The 25,043-nt window shown below is 35.6% G+C and overlaps 3 protein-coding genes across 3 annotated transcripts; all 3 read left to right on the top strand.

Moving 5' to 3' along the window:
• The first annotated feature begins 1,943 nt into the window (after nucleotides 1-1,943).
• Nucleotides 1,944-13,172, top strand: LOC132281720 (uncharacterized). Its single transcript, XM_059783395.1, has 5 exons — nucleotides 1,944-2,123; nucleotides 10,875-11,351; nucleotides 11,493-11,937; nucleotides 12,028-12,096; nucleotides 12,478-13,172. The coding sequence occupies exons 1-5, from the start codon at nucleotides 1,944-1,946 to the stop codon at nucleotides 13,170-13,172; spliced, it is 1,866 nt and encodes a 621-aa protein (XP_059639378.1).
• A 1,349-nt stretch (nucleotides 13,173-14,521) lies between these two features.
• LOC132284378 (uncharacterized) lies at nucleotides 14,522-19,143 on the top strand. The gene is made up of 9 exons (XM_059786478.1): nucleotides 14,522-14,650; nucleotides 14,748-14,867; nucleotides 14,986-15,053; nucleotides 16,496-16,604; nucleotides 16,723-16,791; nucleotides 17,586-17,643; nucleotides 18,432-18,667; nucleotides 18,757-18,808; nucleotides 18,909-19,143. Exons 1-9 carry the CDS (start codon nucleotides 14,648-14,650, stop codon nucleotides 18,974-18,976), a joined length of 783 nt encoding a protein of 260 aa, XP_059642461.1. The 5' UTR covers nucleotides 14,522-14,647; the 3' UTR covers nucleotides 18,977-19,143.
• Nucleotides 19,144-20,362: 1,219 nt separating this feature from the next.
• On the top strand, nucleotides 20,363-25,043 carry LOC132284578 (ATP synthase subunit epsilon, mitochondrial). Its single transcript, XM_059786687.1, has 2 exons — nucleotides 20,363-20,637; nucleotides 24,756-25,043. Exons 1-2 carry the CDS (start codon nucleotides 20,454-20,456, stop codon nucleotides 24,782-24,784), a joined length of 213 nt encoding a protein of 70 aa, XP_059642670.1. The 5' UTR covers nucleotides 20,363-20,453; the 3' UTR covers nucleotides 24,785-25,043.

Raw genomic sequence — 25,043 nt, 5'->3', positions numbered from 1 at the left:
TTCTATCATTTATTGAGAGTTGTAGGTTAATGAAAGTTTCAAAAGTAGATAAATCGATATTGTGAATTTTAAAGAAAAGGAGCAGGTATTCAGTTTGCTCAGTGCACCAGATAATGCGGGCGCGTGCACAATATGCGCGAATAAAAATGACTGTGATGGGCCGATGCACGGTGCACCAGGCACATCGAATATATTTCCAAGAGAGAGATAGGGGAGATGTATGTGTGCAGGTTTTGGATACAACTGTGTGCGTATAAGGGATTTTGTCAAAAATTATATGGGGGCGTTATTAGAATGCAGATTAAACCACTGAGGGGAGACACAAGCTGAAGTACGCAAGGATTTGTATTGAATTAGACCTTAATGCCCCTCTGGTGTATTCTTTCCCACTGAAGAAGAAAGATGGGAAAGTGGTTGACATTGTTGTGGAGTTCGAAAGGTTGCCTAACTACTACATTGCCTGTAAAAAGGCTGGTCATTCTTCCTCCCACTGTCCTGGTTCCTCTCAACCAAAATCCATATGGCAGTTGGTTAAATCCAAAAAAGACAAGAGCCCCTAATGGAAGAAATGAATACCTTCACCCTGATCCCACGGAGCAGCAAAACTTACCCCAAACTATCTACCATCCCCAGTCCAATGACTCCTCTCCACAAAAGCTGAAGAACTCACATGCACCACCTCACATCCACAACCATATCTCCCCATCAAAAAGTTTAACCCTCTTGCAAACTAAACAATTAGCTAGATCTATCAACCAAGCTGATTGTATTGCAGATACTGAAGCTTGTTTAACCTCCTATGCTGAAAACAAATTTCCCAACAATTAAGATTTGGTGCAGGCCCAGGAGGATCCCACTTTTGAGAATGTAGAGGTTGCTGATAGCTCAGACCAATCCCTTCCTTTGTCTTTATCTTCACAAAGTCAATCCAACTCAGTCACATCAAAGGACAAAAGATCCATGATGAAGAAGAAGAAAGGCGGTAATAACCTGCAATCGACAGTCTTTCCCCACAAAGGGCTTGGACTGCTGGGAGGTAAGCACAAAGCTCCCTCTCGATGATAAGTTTCTGCGTATGGAATACTAAAGGCTTCAATAGCCTCTATAGGAAACTTCAGCTGTGTGAATTGATACATTTTAATAAGCTTGTTATGGTGTCACTTTTGGAAACTAAGGTGGCACAGGGGAATATGGGTAATATACTTAAATTTATTTGCCCTATATGGGCTTGCCTACACAATTATGACTACTCTTCTTTAGGAAGAATGTGGGTCCTCTAGAACCCTAATTTACTTAAGGTTGAGCTGGTTAAAGCCAATAGGTAAATTATACACTGTTAAGTAGCTTGTTTGACTGACAACTCCAAATTCTATGTTTCTTTTGTCTATGGAGCTAATGAATATGTAGGCAGGAGAGGCTTATTGGAAAGTATCACTAAGCACTCAAACAGTTTTGCTAACTTTCCATGGGTGGTGTTTGGGGATTTTAACATCATTTCATCTCCCCTTGAAAATTTTTTAGGGTCTCAGAGGTAGACGATGGCCATGAATGAATTTAGAGACTGCCTTTATCAATCACATTTGGAAGAATTGAGGTCTACAGGGGTGCAATTCACTTAGAACAATATGAGTGTGGGTCATACCAATATTGCCAAAATGCTGGATAGGGCTATAATTAATGAGAGGTGGACTCTCACTTATCCTATGTCAGACTGCACCTTCCTCACTCCAGGCCTAGCAGACCACAGCACACTCTTAATCGAGATAGGTCATCTTACTAGCCTCAAGAAAATTCCTTTCAGGTACTTTAATGCCTGGGCTACTAACCCTCTATTTCTTCCCACAGTAGAACAGGTGTGGGCCACTTCCATCCCAGGAACAGCCATGTATCAGCTAGTTCAGAAGTTAAAAGGCTTGAAATGAGCACTTAAACATAGCTACAGCATGGAGATCTCTCGGGCTTCAGCATTGGTCTCTCAGGCAAAGCAATCTCTGGCTTCCTGTCAATCTCTCCTGGACTCTAATCCTAGAGATATTCAATTAAAGTTACAAGAGAAGGAGCTTATGCAACATTATTCTAGTTTGGTTCTTGCTGATGAGCACTTTATCAAGCAGAAGGCTAAGGTGGGATAGCTGAGGGAACGGGATAGTAACACTACCTGTAATACCCTTAATTTTAAAAGGATAATCTCGACATTTTAATTATTGTTTTATTGCATTTTTGTGTGATTATTTACTTAATTGTTTTATTATTTATTTGATTTAATTGTTTAATTGTGTATTTGAATTGCATTATTTGATTAATTGTTTTATTTAATTAAATTGTTTGATTAATTGGTTAATTAATTGTATTTTTATTTTCTTTAATTTAATTACTTGTTTTAATTGGTTAAATGGTTTATTAGTTTAGTTAATTGGATTGAATTAATGTTATTAGTTATAATGTTAAATTATGTTTTATTCTTTTAGGAATCACGTTTTGTGATACCCCTCGGATCCGAGACACAGGTTGATCAGGCTCAGGCCCAAACCCGAGGGATATCAAACAATCAATATGTTAAAACGAACACGGAATACAAAATAGTGAATTAAAGAAATAAATAATAATGCTGAACGAATACTAAATAATAAAATCCTCAATTATTAATCATTAAAACCAAACTTTCCAAAACCTCCAATCCATATAACTCGGGAATCCATCATGTGGACCCCTAATAAAATCCCAAACTGAAACTAAAACAATAGAAATGAAAATTAAAGCTAAACATATAGAGTAGTCCTACGTAGTCGGATCAATAAGTGTCTGTACTTGCTCTGCACGTCCAAACTCTAACCATAGAACTAACGAACACCTGGAAAAAATAAAATAGTGGGTCAGGCCCACATGCAAGTCTTATTCTACTACGATCCAAACAGTAATCCGATACGCAGATACATTCTAGATAGCTCAACAATATCTAGAGTAATCACACTAAGGGATATTCACTAGACTATAGTAAGGGCCTCAACCTGAATAGAAGGCAACATGCGAAAATGCACCCAAATGTGGGCATGAGTACCTAGACCTAACAGGGTATACCTCAATCTACTATAACCAGCTACGCATCCACTACATATATGTACCCTAACCAACGAGTCTGAGACTCAAGCTCATCTTGTGGTATCATAACCATATATCTAAAATTCGTCCATCCGAAATGTGTCATTCCATAATTTACTGAGCTGACATACAATATACAAACTAGTTAGTCACTCAACTTATTTAGTTGATATGACTTAACTACAACCAATTAATCCAGAAAGTCATTCAACTTGGTCACAGTTGATTTGACTTAGTCACAGTTAAGATTCAATATTTTTCAATCCATTCAGAAACCAACGTAGGTCATTCAATTATTTTATTGACATGACACAAGTATGAGATGGACTTAACCTTTGTGGTTAATCCATACCTCAATCCAGATTAGGTAGGACTTAGTGTTTGAACTAATCTGTCCCTAGAATAGGTAGGTCTTAATGTTTTGAACTAAGGCGTCCCTAATATGCCCCCGTCCCATACCGGTGCATATACACATACATAAGTAGGACTTAACTTTTATTATTAATCCAACTTATTTCCAAATAGGCAGGACTTAGTATTTTTAACTAATCCGTCCCTAGTATGCCACCGTCCCATACCGGTGCATACAATCCTCCAGATAACATAGTTAATAAAACGACATTATATATATCCAACAACCATCCTTCATAACATGCATCAATATAAATTAACACATATCCAACAATATTAGGCAGTCATTATAGTGCCTAAAATCCAATTCCAATAATGTATACAGCTAAAACAAGTATAAGCGTTCACATCCTCTAAAATATCCATACACTGATGCAGTTGAATAACAAAGTGAATATTAATTTGATCCAACATAAGCATGGTTAAGTTCAAGTAATCCATGTTACTTCCAATCCTATCCAAATATGATTAATTAAAATTAAATCACATATAAACAATCCTCCAAGTTCCAAAGTGTAAACTGATTAACATTCAAAGTTCAACATGTAGGATCTTCCCCTAACTGTACACTGTGCATACGTTAATCCATTTATGAATCATTGTTTACCTATATTCTTACAGGTCTAAAACAATAATATACATTATTTAAGACAATTTAAACGAAGTGCTAACACTCTGTGTAGTCCACACAGTGCACAAAACCCAAACTGGGCGTTTAAAACCAAAAATTCCAACTGAGCAAGCTAAGTTACAACTAATCAGCCTCAGTTGCTAACTTAGGCACCTCAGTTGCAAACTTAGGCACCTCAGTTAGTGCTAGGTTTTCTTCTTCGTCCGTTCAGCCTCTGTAAACTCTACAACTTCATTGTTAAGGCCCCTAAGCTTCAACCTAAGTCTCATATGTCCATACTAAATTATTTTAAGTGTTTTAGTAGGCAAAGATTCAAGTTAAATCACAAATCATACATAAAGATCTAAGAAAATAATGAAATCACGCACAAGTATATATAACCATAAAACTCTCAGTTTTAGTCCGTTTAAGCATGCATGATTACTTCGTTTTATCATTAGTTAAACCCCTGGAGTCTAGTTAGGCATGCACAGAACACAGATTAAAAGGAAAGAATAGAACAAAGACTTGTCTTAGATTTCATTCCAGAAATCTTAAACATCCGCCTTTGAGTTTTCGTCAAAGTCCTAGACTGCCGTTAAACACCTCCAGTGCTATTGGTTCAACCCAGAAGCACTCCACCCCTTCCTCCTTGAACCTTTCTATAAACCTCTCAAGGTTCACTATCTATTTCTCTCAAATTCTTTCTCTGTTGCTCACTGTGTCTTCTCTCTATTACGTGAATAGGGTTAACAAACCCTTGGTAGACATTAACTTAGGTATTTATAGGCTTTATTGAAAACCCTAAATTAAATCCTAAACCAACTATATGTGTCGGCTCAAATCCTAGACACAATTTAATTACAAGCAGAAAGAAACCCTAACTCTAATTAATTAATTAATTCTCCTAACTTAATTCAATTTAAAACAAATAATTAATAATAAAACAAATTATTCAATTTAAAACAATTAATTAACAAACAAATATAATTAAAACCCCAATTAATTCAAGTAACCAACAAATAAAACAATAGAAATCTTTAAAATGCAATTACATAATTAATTTAAATACTAGGACCATTCTTTTAAAATTAAGGGTATTACACGTTTTGGCCGACTAGGATTAGTTAGAGTTTCTGTCTCTAATTACAATTGGACCTAGGTTTTAGTACTGCCTATAAATATATTGTTATAAGTCTGCAAAAGAGTTGGAAAAACATTATGCACGTACCAGAGATATAGAAAGAACCAGGGAGAGATTGTGAGAAAATAGAGAGTTGTCAGTTAGGGTTTCGGCTGTGGATTAAAGGACGAACCTAAGAGGAGGGAAGGTTGAGCAGTAGGAGGTTGTGTAATACCCCTAATTTTAAAAGGATAGTTTCGGTATTTATTTATTTGTTTTAATTGTATTTTTAATTTTTTAATTGATTATTTGACTAATTACTTATGTGTTTAATTGAATTAGGTATTACTTGATCATTTGATTATGTGTCTATGTATTATTTGTATTTGTTTATGTGTTAATTGTTTAATTAGATTATGTGTTTAAATGGTGTTTTGATTAATTGTAAATTAAATGTTTTCTTTTCTTTTATTATTTTATTTTATTTTTCTTTTATGGTTATGGTTAGTAGTAATGGGCCAACCAATTGGGTCCCATGGACTACTTGGATAGGAGGTTAGATGTGTATGGATTATTACCCATGGATAGTTGTGTATGTTTATATATAGATATACATTATATACATATATATAAAGGAAAGTAATTTATTAATTACTTTCATGGTAACTTTGGTAATAATATTTAATCTGATGTATATGTTTAATATTTAAATAATAAAAATATACATAAATTTGATACGTGTTATGTTGTAAGTTACTTTATAATATTATGGTAACTTAAGTATTATTGGATAATCTATTAATAAATAATGGAATGCGTATAATTTATTTATTTAATAAACATATACATAAATTATATACGTAACATGTTTTACTTACCTTTTTAATATATATAAAAGGGAAAGTAATTTATTAATTACTTTTATGGTAACTTGGATAGTAATATTTAATCTGATGTATATGTTTTATATTTAAATAATAAAAATATACGTAGATTTGATACGTATTATGTTTTAAGTTACTTTATAATATTATGATAACTTAAGTATTATTGGATAATCCATTACTAAATAATGGAATGTGTATAATTTATTTATTTAATAAGCATATACATAAATTATATACGTAACATATTTTACTTACCTTTTTAATATATATAAAAGGGAAAGTAATTTATTAATTACTTTTATGGTAATTAGTAATATTTAATCCAATGTATATATTTTATATTTAAATAATAAAAATATACATAATTTTGATACGTGTTATGTTTTAAGTTACTTTATAATATTATGTTAATTTAAGTATTATTAGATAATCCATTAATAAATAATGGGAGGTGTATAATTTATTTATTTAATAAAGATATACATAAATTATATACGTAACATATTTTACTTACCTTTTTAATATTTTAATATTTTTTTTTTTTTTAAGTTTACTTGGATTGGGAAAATGGTTAGAGTTATTTTATTTAACCTATAAATATATAGCTATAGGTTGTAAAAGGGGGTTAGAAATATTCACGTGATATATTCTAGAGAGAGAGAGTTAGAAAGGGAATGAGGAAAAGGAAGGAAGGAGGAGAAAAACCCTATAGAGAGAAGATCAAGGAAGAAGAAGTTTAACTTTCGATCCGAAAGTTTAAAGTAAGTTTTTTTTCTATCTCTTTCCCTTTAATTCGTGTTTCTGTACATGCCTAGGAAATTCTAGAATTTATTAAACATATAAAATTAAATAATTATGCATGTTTAATTGGATTAGAACATAGGTTTTATGAATTTTGTTCAAATCTGTTCTTGTGTTATGAATTGATAAATGCATGATTTTGATTTGATTTCCGGTGTGAATTTTTACATGTTTAAATTATGTATTTTTCATATCTGTGGAATGATGGAATGTAGAAACATGCCTAGGATTCCTGAATATTAAATAGGAACTAAGTTTGGGTTTAAATAAATTTAAATAGACTCAATCATAATAATGCTTTCTATTTGAATATTTTAAACAAACGAATGAATTTAATCTTTTAATATGTTTTAACAATTGAGATTAAATGTGTAGGATGAATTGGATATGGAGAATGCTTATTTGACGGTATAATAAAATATTATCATATGTATAAGAATCAGTTAATGTAGGACATATGATATATGAAACTTAAATAAATAATAAGTCATTCATATTTTGTGATAACTTGATATCATATTATCATAGTTATTTCTGAATTGTTTAATGTATTTCCTTAATCATTACATTATTTGTTGGATTGTGTGGTTTAATGCACCGGTATGGGACGGTGGCATTCTAGGGACGGATTAACTTATCAGTTAAGTCCTATCTATTTTATATAAGGGAATGGATTAACTAAAATGTTAAGCCCTACTTATATTCAAGTCAGGTCAGCTGAACAAGTTGAATGACTTATGGAGGATTAATTTATTATATAAGGGAATGGATTAACTAAAATGTTAAGTCCTACTTATATTCAAGTCAGGTCAGCTGAACAAGTTGAATGACTTATGGATGATTAATTTTTACTGAATAGGAGTGTTACTAGATTTTATATATATAAGTGTGGTGCCATAATATGAGCTTGAGTCTCAGGATCAGTGATTATGTTGCGTATATCGCCAAGGATGTGTAGCTAGATATAGTGTAGTTGTGTACTCTGGTAGGTCTAGGTACTCATGCACACTATATGTGCGTTTTGCATGTTGCCTACTATTCAGGTTGAGACAACCATATAGTCTAGTGAGGTTCCTTTAGTGTGTATATATATATATATACGGACTACTAGTTACTATTGGATTGACTAGGATGTATACGTGTATCGGATTTCTGCTTGGACTATAATAGAGTAGAACTTGTTTGTGGGCCTGACCCACCAGTGTTTGTCAGGAGTAAAGGTTGTTCGTGCTGAGCGGGGATTAGTCTACTTCATTCTTCCGATGCTACATAGGAGTTCCTTGATGATTCAGTTTCCTGATTTAGACAGTTATTGCTGTCATTTGTTTAGTTTGGATTTTCTAGGGGTCCACACAGTATGGATTCCCGAGTTATATTTTAGAGGATCCGTTGTATCAGAAGAGTTTATTAATTTATGAAAATATATTCTGAGATTTATTATTAGATTATCATCTTAGTTTCTTGTCAGCATTTTATTTATTCTTCTTTATTCTTTTGTACTCTGTGTTCGTTTATTATCAATTTGTTTTGATATCCTCGGGTATTCGGGCGTGGGCCTGGCCAACCTGCATTTGGGAATCCGGGGGTATCACAGGTTGACAGTGAATGGACGTCGTCGGAGAACTTAGGAGACAGCAACGAGATTTTGATTCAAAACCACACAGACAAGTTCTATTCTTTCTCTCTCCCCTTGACTTGTGTTCTATGCATACTTAGATGGTCTCTAGGATTTTAATCGGACATTAATTGAATCTTGCATGCTTAGTTTATGTTAAATTAATCGACTGTATGTGTTTTAATTTAATCTGTAATTGTTCTTGTAAGTTTGGAGTTCGTTGTCTGTCTTTAAAGTATAATGAATCGGTGGCTGTTCTAATCGTTGTTATTAATTCTTACTGTTGTAAGCAAATGATTGGGATGCTACTGGGTATAAATTAGACTCTTAGGTTTAGTATTAAAGAGGAACAAAAGAGTTGGAAGTGGCCGGAAATGAAGTAGAAAGCCAGAAAAGGTTCAGAGCTCTCAGAGAGGGAGAAAGCTGGCTCCATGGAAGTGGGAGTCGGCTCCTTCTTGTGCAGAGCCGGCTCCAGGTGATGGGGAGCAGGCTCCCCTCTTCATAGAACCGGCTCCATGTGTAATTGAGTCTGCTCTCAAGTTTTGAGAGCAGGCTCCCTTGTTTGACGCATTCTGGAGGTGTTTTAGGTACTATTTGGACGAGTTTGGTATTCTGGAATGTTTTGGGGAATGTACTGAGGGTTGTAAATGTAATTTCATGGAATTCTATGACCTCATATTACATAAGTTACATCGTTGTGCTAATGGAATGAACAGTATAAAATTAAACAACTTTGCATGCTGTTTACGGGTGGAAAAGATTTAATTGCTTAATTTTAATTTAACAATTTAACGGACTATAGCATGATTATAAATCTTATTTTGGATGCACAATAAGGTCATTTAATTATTAGACTTGATCTATGCTTATTCTGGATGCTAATTGCTGAAATAATAAACTCTGTTCTCCAATTACATGGATTAATGTTTTGGTTACAAATTGCTGAACTATTAAACTATGTTCTGTCAATTATATGGATTAATGTGTTAGACTATAATTGCTGAATTATTATATTTTCTATCAATTATCTGGATGTTATGGATTGTATGCATCGGTATGGGATGGTGGCATACTATGGATAGTTTAGCTCAAAACGTTAAGACCTACCTTATTGAAATAAAGGAATGGATTGTAAAATATTGAATCCTAATTATATTTAAGTCAGGTCAACTGAATAAGTTAAGTGACTACTTGGATTAATTGTTATTTGTGGTTAAGTCAGATCAACTGAATAAGTTGAGTGACTAACCGGATTATAAATCTTATGTCAGATCAACAAATAATTGAATGACATATTTTAGTTTTGGACGGACTTTAAATATATGATTATAGTACCACGATATGAGCTTGAGTCTCAGAGTCGATGGTTAGGGCGCGTATATGCAGTGGATGCGTAGCTGGCTATAATAGGTTGAGGTGTACCCTATTAGGCTTAGGTACTCATGCTCACTCAGGTGCGTTTTACATGTTGCCTTCTATTCAGGTTGAGACCCCCGTTGTAGTCCAGTGAATGTCCCTTATTGTTGATATATATATATATATGTGTGTGTGTGTGTGTGTGTGTGTATGGACTAGATAAATATTGTTGAAATATATATGGTGTATATGTGTATCGGATCACTGTATGGATTGCAGTTAGAATGGAACTTATTCATGGGCCTGACCCACTCTTATATTTTTCAGGTATCGAACGGTTCCAATCTTAGGGCTTGATCGGGCTGAGCAGAACCGGTCATTCACTCTACCGACGACGTAGGATTTCATTCCATGTTTTAGATTTGGATTTTATCTTCAGTTGATTACTTTTCAGTTGGGATTTTGTTTAGGGGTCCACTTGATGGATTCCAGAGTTGTACTCTTGGAGGTTTTGGAGAGTTGGATTATTTTAATCTTACATGTTTGAGGATTTTATATTTATTAATTCTTTCAGCTCTATTATTTATTTCTTAAATCTTTTTGTGTTATGTGTTATTTTTTATATTAATTGTTTGATATTCCCTCAGGTTTGGGCTTGAGCCTGATCAACCCATGTTTCGGAGTCGAGGGGTATCACACTACCTTCTTTTTCAAGGTCTTCAACTCAAAGCTCAATAAGAAGAAGATCACAAGTCTTACATCAGCATATGGGCATCCTATTACTTTTGAAAATCTTATTAGAGATGAAGTTGTTACTTATTATCACAACCTTCTTGGGAGTTCACCTCCCCACTACCTTGGAAGAGATGCATTACAGCCCTTTATCACTAAAAGGGTTCCCCCCAATCTAATTCTTGCACTTTGTGAAATTCCTACAAATTTGGAGATCCAGTTTTGTATTTTCTCTCTCAGCAAAGAAAAAGCCCGGGGCCTGATGGTTTCAATGCCCACTTCTTCCACAAGGCATGGCCTGTGATTGGCAATGATGTGATCAAAGCCATAAAAGACTTCTTTGTCACTGGCAAGCTCCTTAGAGAGGTTAATAATGCCTACATTGCACTTGTCCTAAAATATCAAAACCCCTCATCCCTTAATGATTTTCATCCTATTTCCTGCTGTAACACTTTATATAAGTGCATAACCAAGATTTTGGCAAATAAGCTCAAGCAAGCCCTACCTTCCACCATTGACCCTTGCCAAAATGCTTTCAATAAAGGAAGACATATTGGGGATAGTGTTTTGTTGGCCCAGGAACTACTTCAGGGCTACCATAAGCATTTTTCACCACTTAGATGTGCTATAAAGGTCGACCTCATGAAAGCTTTTGATTCAGTGGGGTGGGAGTTTCTTCTTGATGCTCTTGACCTCTTTGGATTCCCTCTTCCATTTGTTAGTTGAATCAAAGCTTGTATCACTTCACCATTATTCACTATATCCTTTAATGGAGAGTTTCATGGACACTTTAGAGGGGTAAAGGGACTAAGACAAGGCAACCCAATCTCACATTTTCTATTTTTTTTAGCAACGAAGGTTTTCACAGCCAATACAAAGAAGTTTATATCTCAATCCACAGCCTTCAAATTTCACTTAAGATGCAGTAATTTAGCAATTGCATACCTAATTTTTGCTGATGATTTACTTCTGTTTTGCCGTGGTGACCTTGCCTCTATATCTACCCTTAAACATGCCCTTTATCACTTTTCAGCCCTTTCAGGATTGAGCTCCAACAACTCCAAGAGCTCATTCTTTGTCTCGGGTGTGGGCACTGATCTATCTAATGATATCAAGGCTTTACTAGGGTTTAATGATGGCTCTCTACCTATTAAGTATTTAGGGGTCCCTCTGCTGTCCACTAGGCTTAAGGTTGATGATTGTCATGGACTTGTTGAAAGAGTTACAAAAAGAATTAATCACTGGTCATCCAATTTTCTATCTTATGCAGGCAGAATCCAGCTCATTCAAGCAGTCATCTACAGTATGATTAACTACTGGTCTAGCCTTTTCATCATACCTAAATCAATAATAGCAGAGGTTACTAACCTTATGAGAAATTTTCTATGGTCAGGCACTGAATATAAGCATTCGGGAGCTAAGGTGAATTGGGTTGCTTGTTGTCAGCCTAAAGAGTTTGGGGGTTTGTGATTCAGAAATCTGGAAACTGCCAACATGGCAGCTATTTTAAGGCACATTTAGACACTCACTTCTAATTGCAGGGACAATCTCTGGGTTCAATGGGTTATAACATAACTTATTAGAGATCGATGCTTCTGGACAATGGGAATACCTTAGTCTTGTTCTACCAATTGGAATAAAATCCTAAAGCTCAGAGGAGTGGCAAAGTCTATGATCAAGTCAAAGGTTGGGAATAGTTTGAACACCTTTTTCTGGGAGGACAACTGGTTCCTAGGGGGCCCTCTCTCCAGATCTTTCACTAAGGAAGAAATTTCTAACTCACCAATTCACCCAAATCAAAAACTTGCAACGTTGATTCGCAATGGGGAATGACATTTTCTAGATTACCTCATTCAGCATTCCCCTGAAATTTGTAATATCCCTTCACCATCAGCAACTGAAAACTCCATTGTTTGGATTCTATCACCCTCAGGGGTATTCACACTGAGCTATACAATTGAGTGGCTCGGAGCTCACAACCACCCAAAACCTTGGCAACACTTGATTTGGAATACACTCTCGATCCCTAGATGCAAATTCTCTCAGTGGCTCACAGTTCAGAATCATCTCTCCACCTATGATAGAGCAAGCATGAGGCATTTCACGGGCTCCAGATTATGTCAGTTTTGTGGCATTGTGGAGGAATCTTACAATCATTTGTTCTTCTCATGTGCTTTCATTCGACCAATTTGGATTGCTCTCCAAAACAAATGTCGATTTCATCTTTCTCCTTCTTTGTGGAGTGACTTGGTGGATCGTGTGGCTTCTTGCTGGGCAAGCAACAATCTGAAAAATTCCGTCAATAAGCTCGCACTCTCTACTGCAATCAACAAGATCTGGCAGGAACGGAATGACCGAATCTTCAAAAACCAAACGAGCAATCAGATTTCAATTTTCAGACAAATCATGGATTTAGTAAGGCAGAGGCTTCTAACTACATCTATTAAAGACTCACCATGTGCAAGAAGGTTGAAGTTAGATTGGGACTTGCCAGAGTTCATCAAACCACCTCCAAAGTCGCCGGATCGCGCTGATTAGGGTTTTATGCCCTGCTCTGTTACACCGGACGTGGGTATGCTTTAGACAAGAATAGTCTAGTCCCCTAGACTAGTATTGTCTTGTTGCTATATTGAGCCTACACTTGAGTTTGTTTCATATTGTTTTGTTCAGTGTTTTGTAAGTGGGCTGTCCACTCTTTTGTGGGCTTGCCACTCGTTCATGTAAATATTGCTTCTATTTATAAAATTATTTTACTTTCCAAAAAAAAAAAAAAACTTGTTTCTTGGACTTGGGTTATCGGGTTGGATTTGAATCGAACCACTTGATTATAGTGTTTTTTGCACCGACCCGCCGAGTTTCTTAAACCCGTCTTCTTTAGGGCTACAACTTGGGCGGGTTAGCCCAACCCAGCCCAGCCCCAACCCAAAAATTTTGAAATCTGGACATATAATTCACAAATCGGGTTATGTTCGGGTTGGGTTTTGTTAAAACCCAGACATATTCGGGTCAACCCGAACCCAACCCAAAACCCAAAATTAATTATTATTATTATTTTTCTTCTCCTTTCTCTCTCCTCTCTCTTCTTTCTCTTTCTCTCTCTGCCGGAGATCTGGGTTGCTTCTTCTCGAGCCGTCTGGTCGTGGTTGTCTAATCCTGAGCCGGCCTCAATGTGATGTTGCTTCTTCTTTCCGGCGATGGCGCCTGCCTCCTCGCAGGAGATCTGGGTTTCCTCTCCCTCGCTTCGGCGATTTTGCCAGAGGACGGCCGTCTCTTTGAGACCTTCGCAGGGCACTTCTTTAACGGTTTCTTCTTCTGGTGGCGGCGGCGGAGGAGGAGCTTTGTAGTTGGCATCAGATTCTGGCGAGTGGTGGTGGTGATTTGGAGGAACCACATCTGGGTTTTAAAATAAATAAATAAAATTAACACTGAGAATATTCGGTTTTGAACTTTTGATTATTGCAACAGATAGATAAATTGAAATATATAGGTTTTGAAATTATGATTCTTGTAGATTTAGTACTTTGCAGTTGCAGAGAGAAAGAGAAAGAAGGCAAGTTCAGAGTTGGGAAAGAGAATAGAGTTGGAGGCGGCGATTGGGGAGGCTGAATCGATTTGCCCTAAATATATATATATATTTAATAATAATATAATAAAAAATATATAATATAATATAATATATATAAATTTTTTAAAAAAAGAAGTTATATATATATAAAAAAAAACTCAACCCGTCAACCCGACCTAATCCGTCCGAAAATATTCGATTCAGGTTATGACCACAACCCATATTAAGTACAATTCGAATTGACCCAACTCAACTCGATTCGGGTTGAGATTGGGTTGGAACTGGGCTGGGTTGAGCCCACCCAACTTGCAGCCCTAGTCTTCTTGTTCTAACTTGCTATCGGAAACAAAAGCCCTCACACCATCGGAAACTAGGGTTTCTACTTTCAACCCCATTTATCTGTCAAGTCTTCTCTCTCTAGAAAACCTTAAAATCTTCGTCGTCGGCGATGGTTCGTTCCTTAGCTAATCTTTCCCTAGAGGATTAATAGTCATTACATTTCTTGTACTAATTGTTAATTTTATGTTGTTGTTGTCTGAATTTTTAAGCCTCAAGGAGATTACATCGACCTGCATAGGAAGAGACATGGCTATCGCCCTGATCACTTCGAGCGCAAACGCAAGAAAGAGGCTCGCGAAGTTCACAAGCGATCCCAAATCGCCCAGAAGGTTCAATTTCAATTCTCAAACTCTATATATACTTGTCTAATTGGTATCATAAAAGCTATGTACTTGTGTATTTTCATGTATAAAACTATTAAACGTGTGCTTAATTTTAATGGAACAGGCATTGGGTATCAAGGGGAAGATGTTTGCTAAGAAACGATATTCTGAAAAGGCTCAAATGAAGAAAACGTGAGTTCCTTTCCCACATATACTATATGAGTTTAGTTTATTTACTTATTAATTAATGTGATTTTATTTTCTTTGCTATATATAAGAGGAAAGAAGTGTTAGGAATGGCCTGTTATAGTGCATTATTTGGTCTTTAACTTAAATATATGTCTCTAATATTTATGTTGCTTGCATAACTGAAATTATGAATTTGAGTACCGAGACAGCAAATTCAAAGCTGAGTGTGTGTTTCTATATATATTTATATTCAATAGTTTGCCAAAGGCAAGCAGAGAGCTTCTGTGTATTTTTGGACTCTTGAAGTTAATGCTGATTCAGTTTTTTCATTCTAGTGCTGATCAATCAAGAGCATCTTTAATTATAAAAATAAAATAGAAATCAAGATCGTCTTTTTATTTAGATGCTACATGTGGGGGTTATTATGGTCTGGTTGATAGAAGGGAAGAGTGGGAGGAAAGAAATGTAGGGAAGTGAAGGGGAGGGGTTGATAGCTTTGCCCTTTTTTGGTAGCAGAAAAAGGGTTGGAAGGGAAAGAGAGGAGGAAAGGTCTTTCCCTCCGGATCGGCATTATTCCTTCTCTACTCAGAAGTGGGAGTGAAGGATGATGGAAAGTGTTCCCCGCGATATGTTTTTGTGTGTGTGTGTGTGTATTTCCCTTGGATATTATAGTGAAATTATTAGAAACCCGTCTTATTCCTTTACTTTATGCTTAAATAAATAAAAGGAAGGAAAGACCCCTCCTCCATTCTTCCTGCCTTTCCTTCCTTCCAAATTTCCGTCCCTTATACCAATCAACGGAATTAAGAGAGACTAGGGTTAGTGTGGAGAATGAATCTTTGGGTCCTTGTTGTCAATTTTTTAGTGGGGGCTAGGATTTTAATGAGTTTGTTCTATACACAATTCATTTTTCCCCTATTTAATTTGAGAGAGAATATCTCATGCTTAAACATCAATCAAAGATACGATCATAAGGCATGTAAGAAACTAATTCAGGGTTATATTCATTTTTCCCCTATTTGTTCCTGAGGAAGGAATATCTAAAAAACTTCTTTTTTGAATATCTAAAAAAACTTCTTTTTTGAAAAAAGAATGAAATTCCAATGCAACTTCCTCTTTGATGGATATTTTATGATGAAGTTTGGGTGGCTCATATATCTCTCTCTTAAATCAGTTTTGTAAAGAATTATTCATACTTAAAACTTTATTTTCTGTCCTATGAGATTTGAATATCTTAATGCCTTTTCCTCTGAGTTGAGAATCACTATGGATTTCTTTTGCTTCAAGAATTATAGTGGTGCCACTAACCTAATTGTCTTGTGTTTGTGCATTTTATGATTTGCTTTATTTTCTATTTGCATGTCATGAATTGCCACTCTCTTCATTGAATGTATTATGGACCAGCATGTCGTTTGTGGATCAATTTTCTTTTATCATGTCAACAGATTAGCTATGCATGAAGAATCCTCAACTAGGCGCAAGGTGGATGATGATGTTCATGAAGGAGCAGTCCCTGCCTATCTGCTTGATCGTGAAACAACAACACGAGCAAAGGTATGTTACTTTGGTTGATTGGATTGCTTCACTGTCTTCTCTTCTTTAGATTTTTTTGTTGAGTAGAAATGTACTTGAATTCATGCTGTTATTAAATATGACATTGTCTTGTATGTAGGTTCTTAGCAACACTATAAAGCAGAAGAGGAAAGAGAAAGCTGGGAAATGGGAGGTTCCTCTACCCAAGGTAAGATTAGTCACAATTTTTTCATAGTTCAGCTTATCTTGAATATCCTGCATGTCTTGTTTACTTTTTCCTTGCATACATTGGACCATCCTTGTGCATCTAGCAATGTGAAGCACTGAATGATCAGCAATTGCTGCTAGGTTTTTAATCAAAATGTTGATCTCCCCCCCCTCCTCCTCTCCAAAAAAAAAAAAAAAAAAAAAAAAAGAGGAAAAAACCAATTTTTCTTATTTTGGGAGTGAAGTGTGAAGTTTAGTAAACGACTGTACAATACACGTGATTTAAGAAGCTATCCTCTTCTCAATGCATGTACAAGATTGGGAAGTCCTTTCAGCTGTGCAATTTATAGTTTTCCTTTATATTTTATTCAACCGCGGGAAAACCAAACAGTATAAAGAGATATGTAGTCAGGTTTCCCAGTTAACCTCGTGGAGCTAATTTCATATGAAATTGAACTAAATGAGCATTTCAAGCAGTCACCTTAATTGAAAAGAACGAACATTCTGTCAGACTTCAATGAGGTCTGCTATCCTTTTCTCAAGTGGCCTTTTTGTAATGTGTGACACACTAGGGGAAATTGTGAAATGATCATCAAATTGCTCTTCCACCTTGTATTCAGTTTTTATATAGGTTCTATTACTGTTTGCTTGGTACGTTTTGAGTTAATTGGCTTTTTATCTGGGAATAATCAGAATTTCATGTTGGATTTTCATGCATTTACTTAGTAAGATGTCTGTTTAGTACGCACTTTTAATGATCAAACTTCTTAAATGCTAGCTGTTTTAACTTTTCAGGTCCGGCCTGTGGCAGAAGATGAGATGTTTAGAGTGATCAGGTCTGGTAAAAGAAAAAGTAAGTATTCTTCACGTTGTCTTCCTTTGGTAACTTCCTTTTCTTGTGTTAAATTTATGATGCAAATTGTGGTTGAAGTTGTTTATCTCTGCCATCAACTTTGTATACTTTGAGGCCAATGAAATTTCTGGAAAATCCTAGTCATTGGTTGCTAATTCTCCTTTATCAGTTGTCTTCTTCTGAGAATCATTTTTCACTAACAGAATAAGATATTTGTACTATTTTTGGGATTTATGGAGACCAGCAGTGGGGATGTTTTCCTTGCAGTGCTTGCTTTACTGCTTTTTGAAGCCTTTCTTAGATTAGAGTAGCTTGATACAGAGATTTATATCAACCATCAATCTTCCTTTGAAGAAGTTCCTTTATGATTCAGTTAGTTCTATACATTGAAAAAAGAAAAGAAGAAAAGAAAAGAAAAAAAAATCATCTGGGTTCAACAGCAGCCCCAAGTGCTAAGGCTTTGCAACTCTAGGTCCCCCAACTGAAATTCATCAATCGACAATATTTGTATCTGTTCTCCAATTTGAGTGGTTAATAATCCAAGTAAAATTGTATCGGGTTCCATATTCGTGGATCATGTTAAATATATAAATGCTAGTTATGATGATTGACTTTGTTCTAGGACAGCATATATGAATCTTCAAACGAGGCAAGTTTGTGCCTCGTAAGACTATGAAAAGGTTCTTGTCAAGGAAAAAAAAAGAAAGGGAGATTATGAAAAGTTGAAACACATACATGTTCCTCGAGTTATGCTTCGGACAGTTCACAACTGTTTTCCTTTTTTCCAGCCAAGCAGTGGAAGAGGATGATCACCAAAGCCACATTTGTGGGACCAAGCTTTACTAGGAAACCTCCCAAGTATGAACGATTCATCCGTCCTACCGGTTTGCGATTCACGAAAGCACATGTGACGCATCCGGAGCTCAAATGTACTTTCAATCTTGAGATAATTGGAGTGAAGAAGAATCCCAATGGTCCAATGTATACCTCTCTTGGTGTTATGACTAAAGGAACCATTATTGAGGTAATTTTTGCTTTAGTGTCTTTTATGATGAGAAATTCATTCGGGTGTCTTCTTCTTTATCAGTAACATATTCTTACCCTGACTTTTAGGTGAATGTCAGTGAACTGGGTCTGGTTACACCAGCTGGAAAAGTTGTATGGGGTAAGTATCGAGATAGTCATCGTCCTTATGAACATTGTAATTTTCATTCTTCCCTTTTATGATATCTTACTCTTTATTGTTTATACATGATGTATGGCAGGGAAGTATGCGCAAGTGACAAATAATCCAGAGAATGATGGTTGTATCAATGGAGTTCTCCTTGTCTAGCAGCACACCACAATCTTCTTTTTTTCTTTATTTTTTGGTTATAAATTTTATTGTACCTTTTGGATCATCATAACTGGGAAATTGAATATCATTCATTTTTGACTTGAGAACCAAGTATATGTAATCTTGGGCAGTATTGTTGATGTAAGGCCTGTTTCCAACTTGAATATCAGTTTCCAACCAATGTAGGCTTTTACATTTTCCAACCAAGGAGAGTGTACTGAACTAACTACTACTCACAAATTCATAATCTGCGCGCTCTTTTGGAGAAAAGGGAAGAAAATGATAAGGAGAGAAAAATAATAAATTAAATTAAATTTAAAAAAAATAAAAAATGGAAAAGAGGAAAGAAAAAAAAAATGATGCATAAAGAAGATAAAAGGGAAAGGATACTTTAAGTTAGTTGGATTAGTTGGAATAATTGGAGTAGGTTATATATATATTTGCTCAACTTGTTCAAATTTATTAATATTTCAACGATCACTTCATTATATTAATTGAAATTGGTCTGAGATTGTTCGAAAGGTGCCAAGCGGCCCAAACCCATCTAAAAATAAGGTCAGTGACATACAATTATCAATATAAATGCTGAAACCCGACCCGACCAATAAAAAGAGTTACCTAGTATTAGTTATTACCTAAGGGCACTGCTCCTAGGTTGGGGTGGCAATTCGTGTTCGCGGATCGTAATCGTGTCGTATCAATTTAAGGGTATTATACTAAATAACTCAACTCGAACATGACCCGTTTAATAATCATGTCAGGTACTCTCAACACTAACCCGAACTGTTTATTAAACGGATTACACATGTAACTTATTTAATGACCTATTTACAAAAAAAAAAAAAAATTATATTATTTAAATTATTAATAGTACTCAATAAAATAATAAATACTAAAAAAAAATCTAAGTTTTAATCAACCAAATTATTAAATAGTTTCTAGTTTATAAAAGATTAGATTACAAGACACAAGTTTATATAATAATTTTAACCTTAAATAGAAATTTATTTTCGCGATATATAGTTAAACTTGTATAAACGGGTTATACGGGATAAACCCCTCAATTCAAACACGATACGATTAACTAAACGGATTAATCGTGTCGACCTGTTTATAACTCGAACCCGTTTAAGATCAACCCAAACTCATTTAACTCGTATCGTATTTTAGTCGTGTTGGCGGGTCGTGTCAATTTTTGCCACCCCTACTCCTAAGCTTTGAGTGCACTCCTGTTTTCATGCTCCGCAGTTTTACCGCTTTCGTGCTTCCCCTCTCTCTCTTTATGTGACTTAAGTTATCCGTCTGAACCAGGTTCGACTTGAGTTAGTCCGGGCTGACCGACCCAATCTTAACTGTGGTCTATTTATCTCATTCATTGTCCGTGTGTAGAACAAGTTAGGTTGGTCAGCGTTTGTGTTGGATACAATCGAATAGGAAAGAGAAGAAGCTATCAGAGCAAGGAGGGGAGAGAGAAATGGCGTCGAACGCTGCGATGCCGTTTTGGAGGGCGGCGGGAATGACTTACATAACGTACTCCAACATCTGCGCCAACATGGTGAGGAACTGCCTCAAAGAGCCCCACAGATCCGAAGCCCTAAATCGCGAGCAGGTCCATTTTGTAGTCTCCAAATGGGCCAATGGCAAACCCCAGAAAGCCAGTAATCACTCTCTCTCTATATATACACATTTACACACGTATATAGTCATTTCTTTCTTCTTATTATATTTTTTTTCCCGGATCTTGGGTTTCTTTAACCTTCGATTGGGGCTACTTTTTGCAATTTAATGATCTGATTTATTTTTAATAAGATTCTGGATTACATTGTAACATCTAGTATGGATTTTGTTGTCTTAATGGCCTCTTTATGATGTTGTTGAAGTATGGATTTTTGGATCTAGGGTTTTTAGTGTCTTTTCATGGTTGGAGATGAATATAATGTTGGTGATGGTGGCAGTTGTCGTTCCATTTTTTTATTTTTTATATTTTTTTGAACTTGAGATGTTATATGTGTGTGTGTGAACTAGGTATCTAGTTTTGGTGCAAATGTGAAGTATTTCTTAGTTGGTTCTTCACTTTAGCTCATGGAAGGGGAATAGTATCTTCCGTGTGGGTTCCAATGCTTACTGAATTGTAATTATGGAAATGTTTGTGAGTCAGTTTGAGAATGTTTTGGGCCTTAAGAAACGCTGTGAAAATATGCCAGAATGTACCTAATTGGACTGCCATTTTTGTTCAGTCATAGTCTATTTCTTTTCTTCTGTGGTAATTGAAGTAATGCTTGAGGAGTTGAATACAGTCATTCAATTTCTAGCTCTGTGGCAAGGAGGAAGATAAAAGGGTCTCAATCAAAAGTGTTTCTTTGCTAAATAGTTTTATTTTGAATAATTGGTGCTGAGTAATTTTTTTATTAGCTGCTTTCAGAGTTTTGGTTCAGGATATTTTAACTCCAGTTGCTCGTTTTTTATATAGTGGCCTGAGGTAATCTAGAAGGCTCATCATCATTGTGAGAAAATGTGGTCTGTTGGGTGGCACTGTGATTAAGTGCCTTTAGTTCTTCTTTATAGTTTTACTATTTTAGCTAAATATATATTATCTCTTTATCATTATTAGCTACTCGTTGAACATTGAGGAAGAGACTTCATATCCATGTATCAAACTAAAAAAGCAGGGAAATATTGTTAACATCTCCACAACTATTAACTTTTAAACCTACATTGCAGTCTAAATTTTACTTAGGAAAGCAACTTTGGAATGGACTTCAGGACTGTAGGTTTTGATTTTTGTCTTGAGTTGTAAGGTGAGATGGCACAGTGCACTTTTTGAGTTGAAGTTCTGGGATTTCTTACTGGAGAAATTATAGGAATTCTTCGAAAGTCTAATAAATTCAATCTTTTGTCTAGTTACTTAATTTGGTGAGGAAGATTGGATTCTTTGCCTCCTGAAAAAGAAAAGGAAAATAGTAATTTGAAAAGTAAAATAAAATGAAATGAAATAAAGTGAAAAGGCATTGGAGTGAAAAGTGGTTATTAGGGGTTCTTGTATATTTGTTTCCTTGAGAGTTTGGGTCTATGAGATCTTTTAACTCCCGTTGATCTTTACCATTGCATTGGCCTTGGGAATCCAAGCTGGCTTATCATTGTAGTGGATAGATGGGGTTTGTTGGATTGTTTTTGTGTTAGTGATTGAGCATTTTCATCTTTCACATTATTAGTGACTATATCTTTTGGTGTATTGGTACCTAACAGAGTCAGTTGAGCATCTGTAGGAGCACAGTCATGGTGAGATTGAATTTTCTGGTGATCAGCAGTCCAATTCAGTCTGCACCAGCATTTAGGATAGCTAGAATGCTGGGACCGTTCAAATATTAAATTTACAGTGTGGTACTTTTCAGCATCAGTATTTACCTGCAAGTTTTAACCTAGTGTTGGTGCCCTGACCGTTGGTTGCTTGAGGGAATCGATATGCTGGCATTTAATCTGATGCATGACTTTTTGAACATGTCATTTATGTGGGTCTTCGGGAGATTGTTGCTGTTGTCGGAATTATAGATTCTCTAGAGAATTTGTGTAGTTAGATGTTCTTTTCTTCTCTTTAGATTATTGCATATGACATCTGCTTGCACTTCACCTCCATGGTGCTCTTTAGTGGACTCATAGTTGTTAAAGGATTGCCTGCCAAAAACTTTTTTAGGCTTATCAAAGCTTAGCTGAAGCACCTCAACTTACAACAGGCCAAGCCCCTTAAGTCTGGCTCACTTAAAGCCCTCATATTTGCATTTTTTAGCATGCTTGAAGCCTTAAAAAGGTGCATCTCTTATTTTTTAATCATTCATTGATACGATTTTAGTAAAGAAAATCATGAATTTAAACGCTCTACATTGCATCATGTTCCATTTGTAGAAAACTTTTTCATAGTTGCATATCTTGGATTTTTAGAATGTACATTTATTTAATTGAATTCATTTGCAAACTAAAAGGATATATGTACTAATCTATTGAATTGACAAGTGAAAATTTCTTATATTTTCATCTTGACTTAATTTGTGTTACATTTTTTTTTCTGACACTTATATTTAATATTCATTTTTATTGCTTCTGTGCCCTACTTCAATCAGGCCTGCGGTTTACATTGCCCCTTTCAGTTGGGTTCCAGGAACCCTTAGCCTTAGGTCATGCCTTGTGCTTAGGTTCCAGTCAAAGTCATTTAAAATTCTTTCATTTGCTTTACATTTGCCATTCTACCTTACAAAATTGCAAATTTGTTCATAATTACCAAGTATCACAGGATGAGGTTTATACTTTTTACCGTTATTGTATTCAATGATTGTGCCATTGGAAACTTGAACATCAAATCCAGGAGCTATTGTCCTCATACTAAGGTGACTTAGAACCTTAGGCCCTGATATTTCTTTATTTTGGGGGTAAAAAATTTGCGAATTTGTCCATTTGGTGAATGCTAGTGCTTAACATTCATCATGCATGTTAGTTTAACCTTGACCAAGTTACTTCTTTAACCTTTGAACTGTTGGATCATAATTGGTTGCAATTGAGAAAATCCCACAAAATGGGTTTGAATATCTGCATTCTGAATGATGGGCTGGCGGCTACAGATCCTATTCATATTATTATGTTGTGTCATCATCGTAGTACTTTAGTATGCTTATACTGAAATTTGATGCCACTTGAAGGGCTCCCTTTCTTGATCATGTCCTACTGAAACGTAACTATCATTTCCATTGAAGAGGAGCTTCTCACTGAACTTAACAGCTTAAATTGTGGGTCCTTTCGCCTGCCTCTAATGTATCTTACCTGTCTGTACTGGAAAATAACACTTCTGCTAGAGCATGTTGTTAGAGAAATCATGGAAGCACTAGTAACATATTCTATAGGCACTGATATACTGACCGAGGAGATTGAAGGATTATAGAGCACCTGAAATAATTATTGTACACACAATCAAAAGGCTGGCGGGCTCATTCATGGATATATCAGTTTAACCATTGGGTGGCCCCTGCACTATTTTTATGACACCCTCTAATTAATGTTTTAGTGGGTGTAGTTTTGCCTTTGATGAAAAAAATACTAAGAATGGGAATAACAAGGTTGTAGCCTGGTGGTATCTCCTCTACCTTCCAAAATGGGAGGTGAGGGTTAAGTTCTCATAGGGACAAACGGGGGGTTTGTGGGTGGCCCCTGCACTATTTTTATGACACCCTCTAATTAATGTTTTAGTGGGTGTAGTTTTGCCTTTGATGAAAAAAAATACTTAGAATGGGAATAAAAGGGTTGTAGCCTGGTGGTATCTCCTCTACCTTCCAAAATGGGAGGTGAGGGTTAAGTTCTCATAGGGACAAACGGGGGGTTTGTGTTTCATGCCAAGGGAAAAAAAAAATTGATTTCTACCTGTTGTCAATTTAATGTTATAATATTATTTTAACCTCCATTTGTGAGAGCGGGTTTGTGGGAAAAGAAAATCAAGTATGTGAGATGCAGTCTAAGGGAGTATAGACTTTCTCAAATAATCTTTCGTTGTTTGAGACTGAGCCCGCTCATATGTGGTAGATGGAAAAATGATGATTCGACTGATCATCATTCATATGTAGGTAAAGGTTTTATGTGTTTTTTTTTTTTTTTGTCCCAAGGTTTTGTGTTGACCAAGCCTTGATATGATTCAAATGCATGTTCATTTATGTGTTTCAATCTAGTTTATAGTTTGATTCCACGACCTGTACAAGTCTCTGTTTTCTGATGAATTATTTCTTTTCTTTTTTGTCAGCCATTCGTTCGGATACCGGGGAAGAATGATGTGGGGAGTTTGATCGCAAGTCTCTTGCTGGGAAAGCCATTGAAACCTGTAGTTCGCTTTCATAAGTTTATTCTATATGAATACACCGGCTTTGTAATGCATAATCATCAGTGCAGACAATGCATGCATACTGGTTTTGCCTTGAATTTTAACTTGCAATAATGGAGGTGCTTTTTTGCTCAAAACTTATGCCTGCTACTGTTGTTGGTTCTAAATGGAATTCCAATCATCTTTTTAGATGATTGCTTCTTGCTTTAA

The sequence above is a fragment of the Cornus florida genome, unplaced genomic scaffold (assembly GCF_030987335.1).
Source record: "Cornus florida cultivar Cherokee Brave unplaced genomic scaffold, ASM3098733v1 CherokeeBrave_3.0.0_Hap2_Chr11, whole genome shotgun sequence".
Classification (NCBI taxonomy): domain Eukaryota; kingdom Viridiplantae; phylum Streptophyta; class Magnoliopsida; order Cornales; family Cornaceae; genus Cornus; species Cornus florida.
This window is presented reverse-complemented; position numbering and strand designations above follow the sequence as displayed.

Coding starts and splice junctions, on each gene's coding strand:
- LOC132284578 (XM_059786687.1), top strand. CDS start 20,454: ATGGCGTCGAACGCTGCGATGCCGTTTTGGAGGGCGGCGGGAATGACT. Junction 20,638..24,755: donor TGGCAAACCCCAGAAAGCCA/GTAATCACTCTC, acceptor CTTTTTTGTCAG/CCATTCGTTCGGATACCGGG.
- LOC132284378 (XM_059786478.1), top strand. Junction 16,792..17,585: donor GGGAGGTTCCTCTACCCAAG/GTAAGATTAGTC, acceptor TTAACTTTTCAG/GTCCGGCCTGTGGCAGAAGA. Junction 18,668..18,756: donor CTAAAGGAACCATTATTGAG/GTAATTTTTGCT, acceptor CCTGACTTTTAG/GTGAATGTCAGTGAACTGGG.
- LOC132281720 (XM_059783395.1), top strand. CDS start 1,944: ATGGAGATCTCTCGGGCTTCAGCATTGGTCTCTCAGGCAAAGCAATCT. Junction 2,124..10,874: donor TTATCAAGCAGAAGGCTAAG/GTGGGATAGCTG, acceptor TTTCTCTCTCAG/CAAAGAAAAAGCCCGGGGCC. Junction 12,097..12,477: donor TCAGCCTAAAGAGTTTGGGG/GTTTGTGATTCA, acceptor GACATTTTCTAG/ATTACCTCATTCAGCATTCC.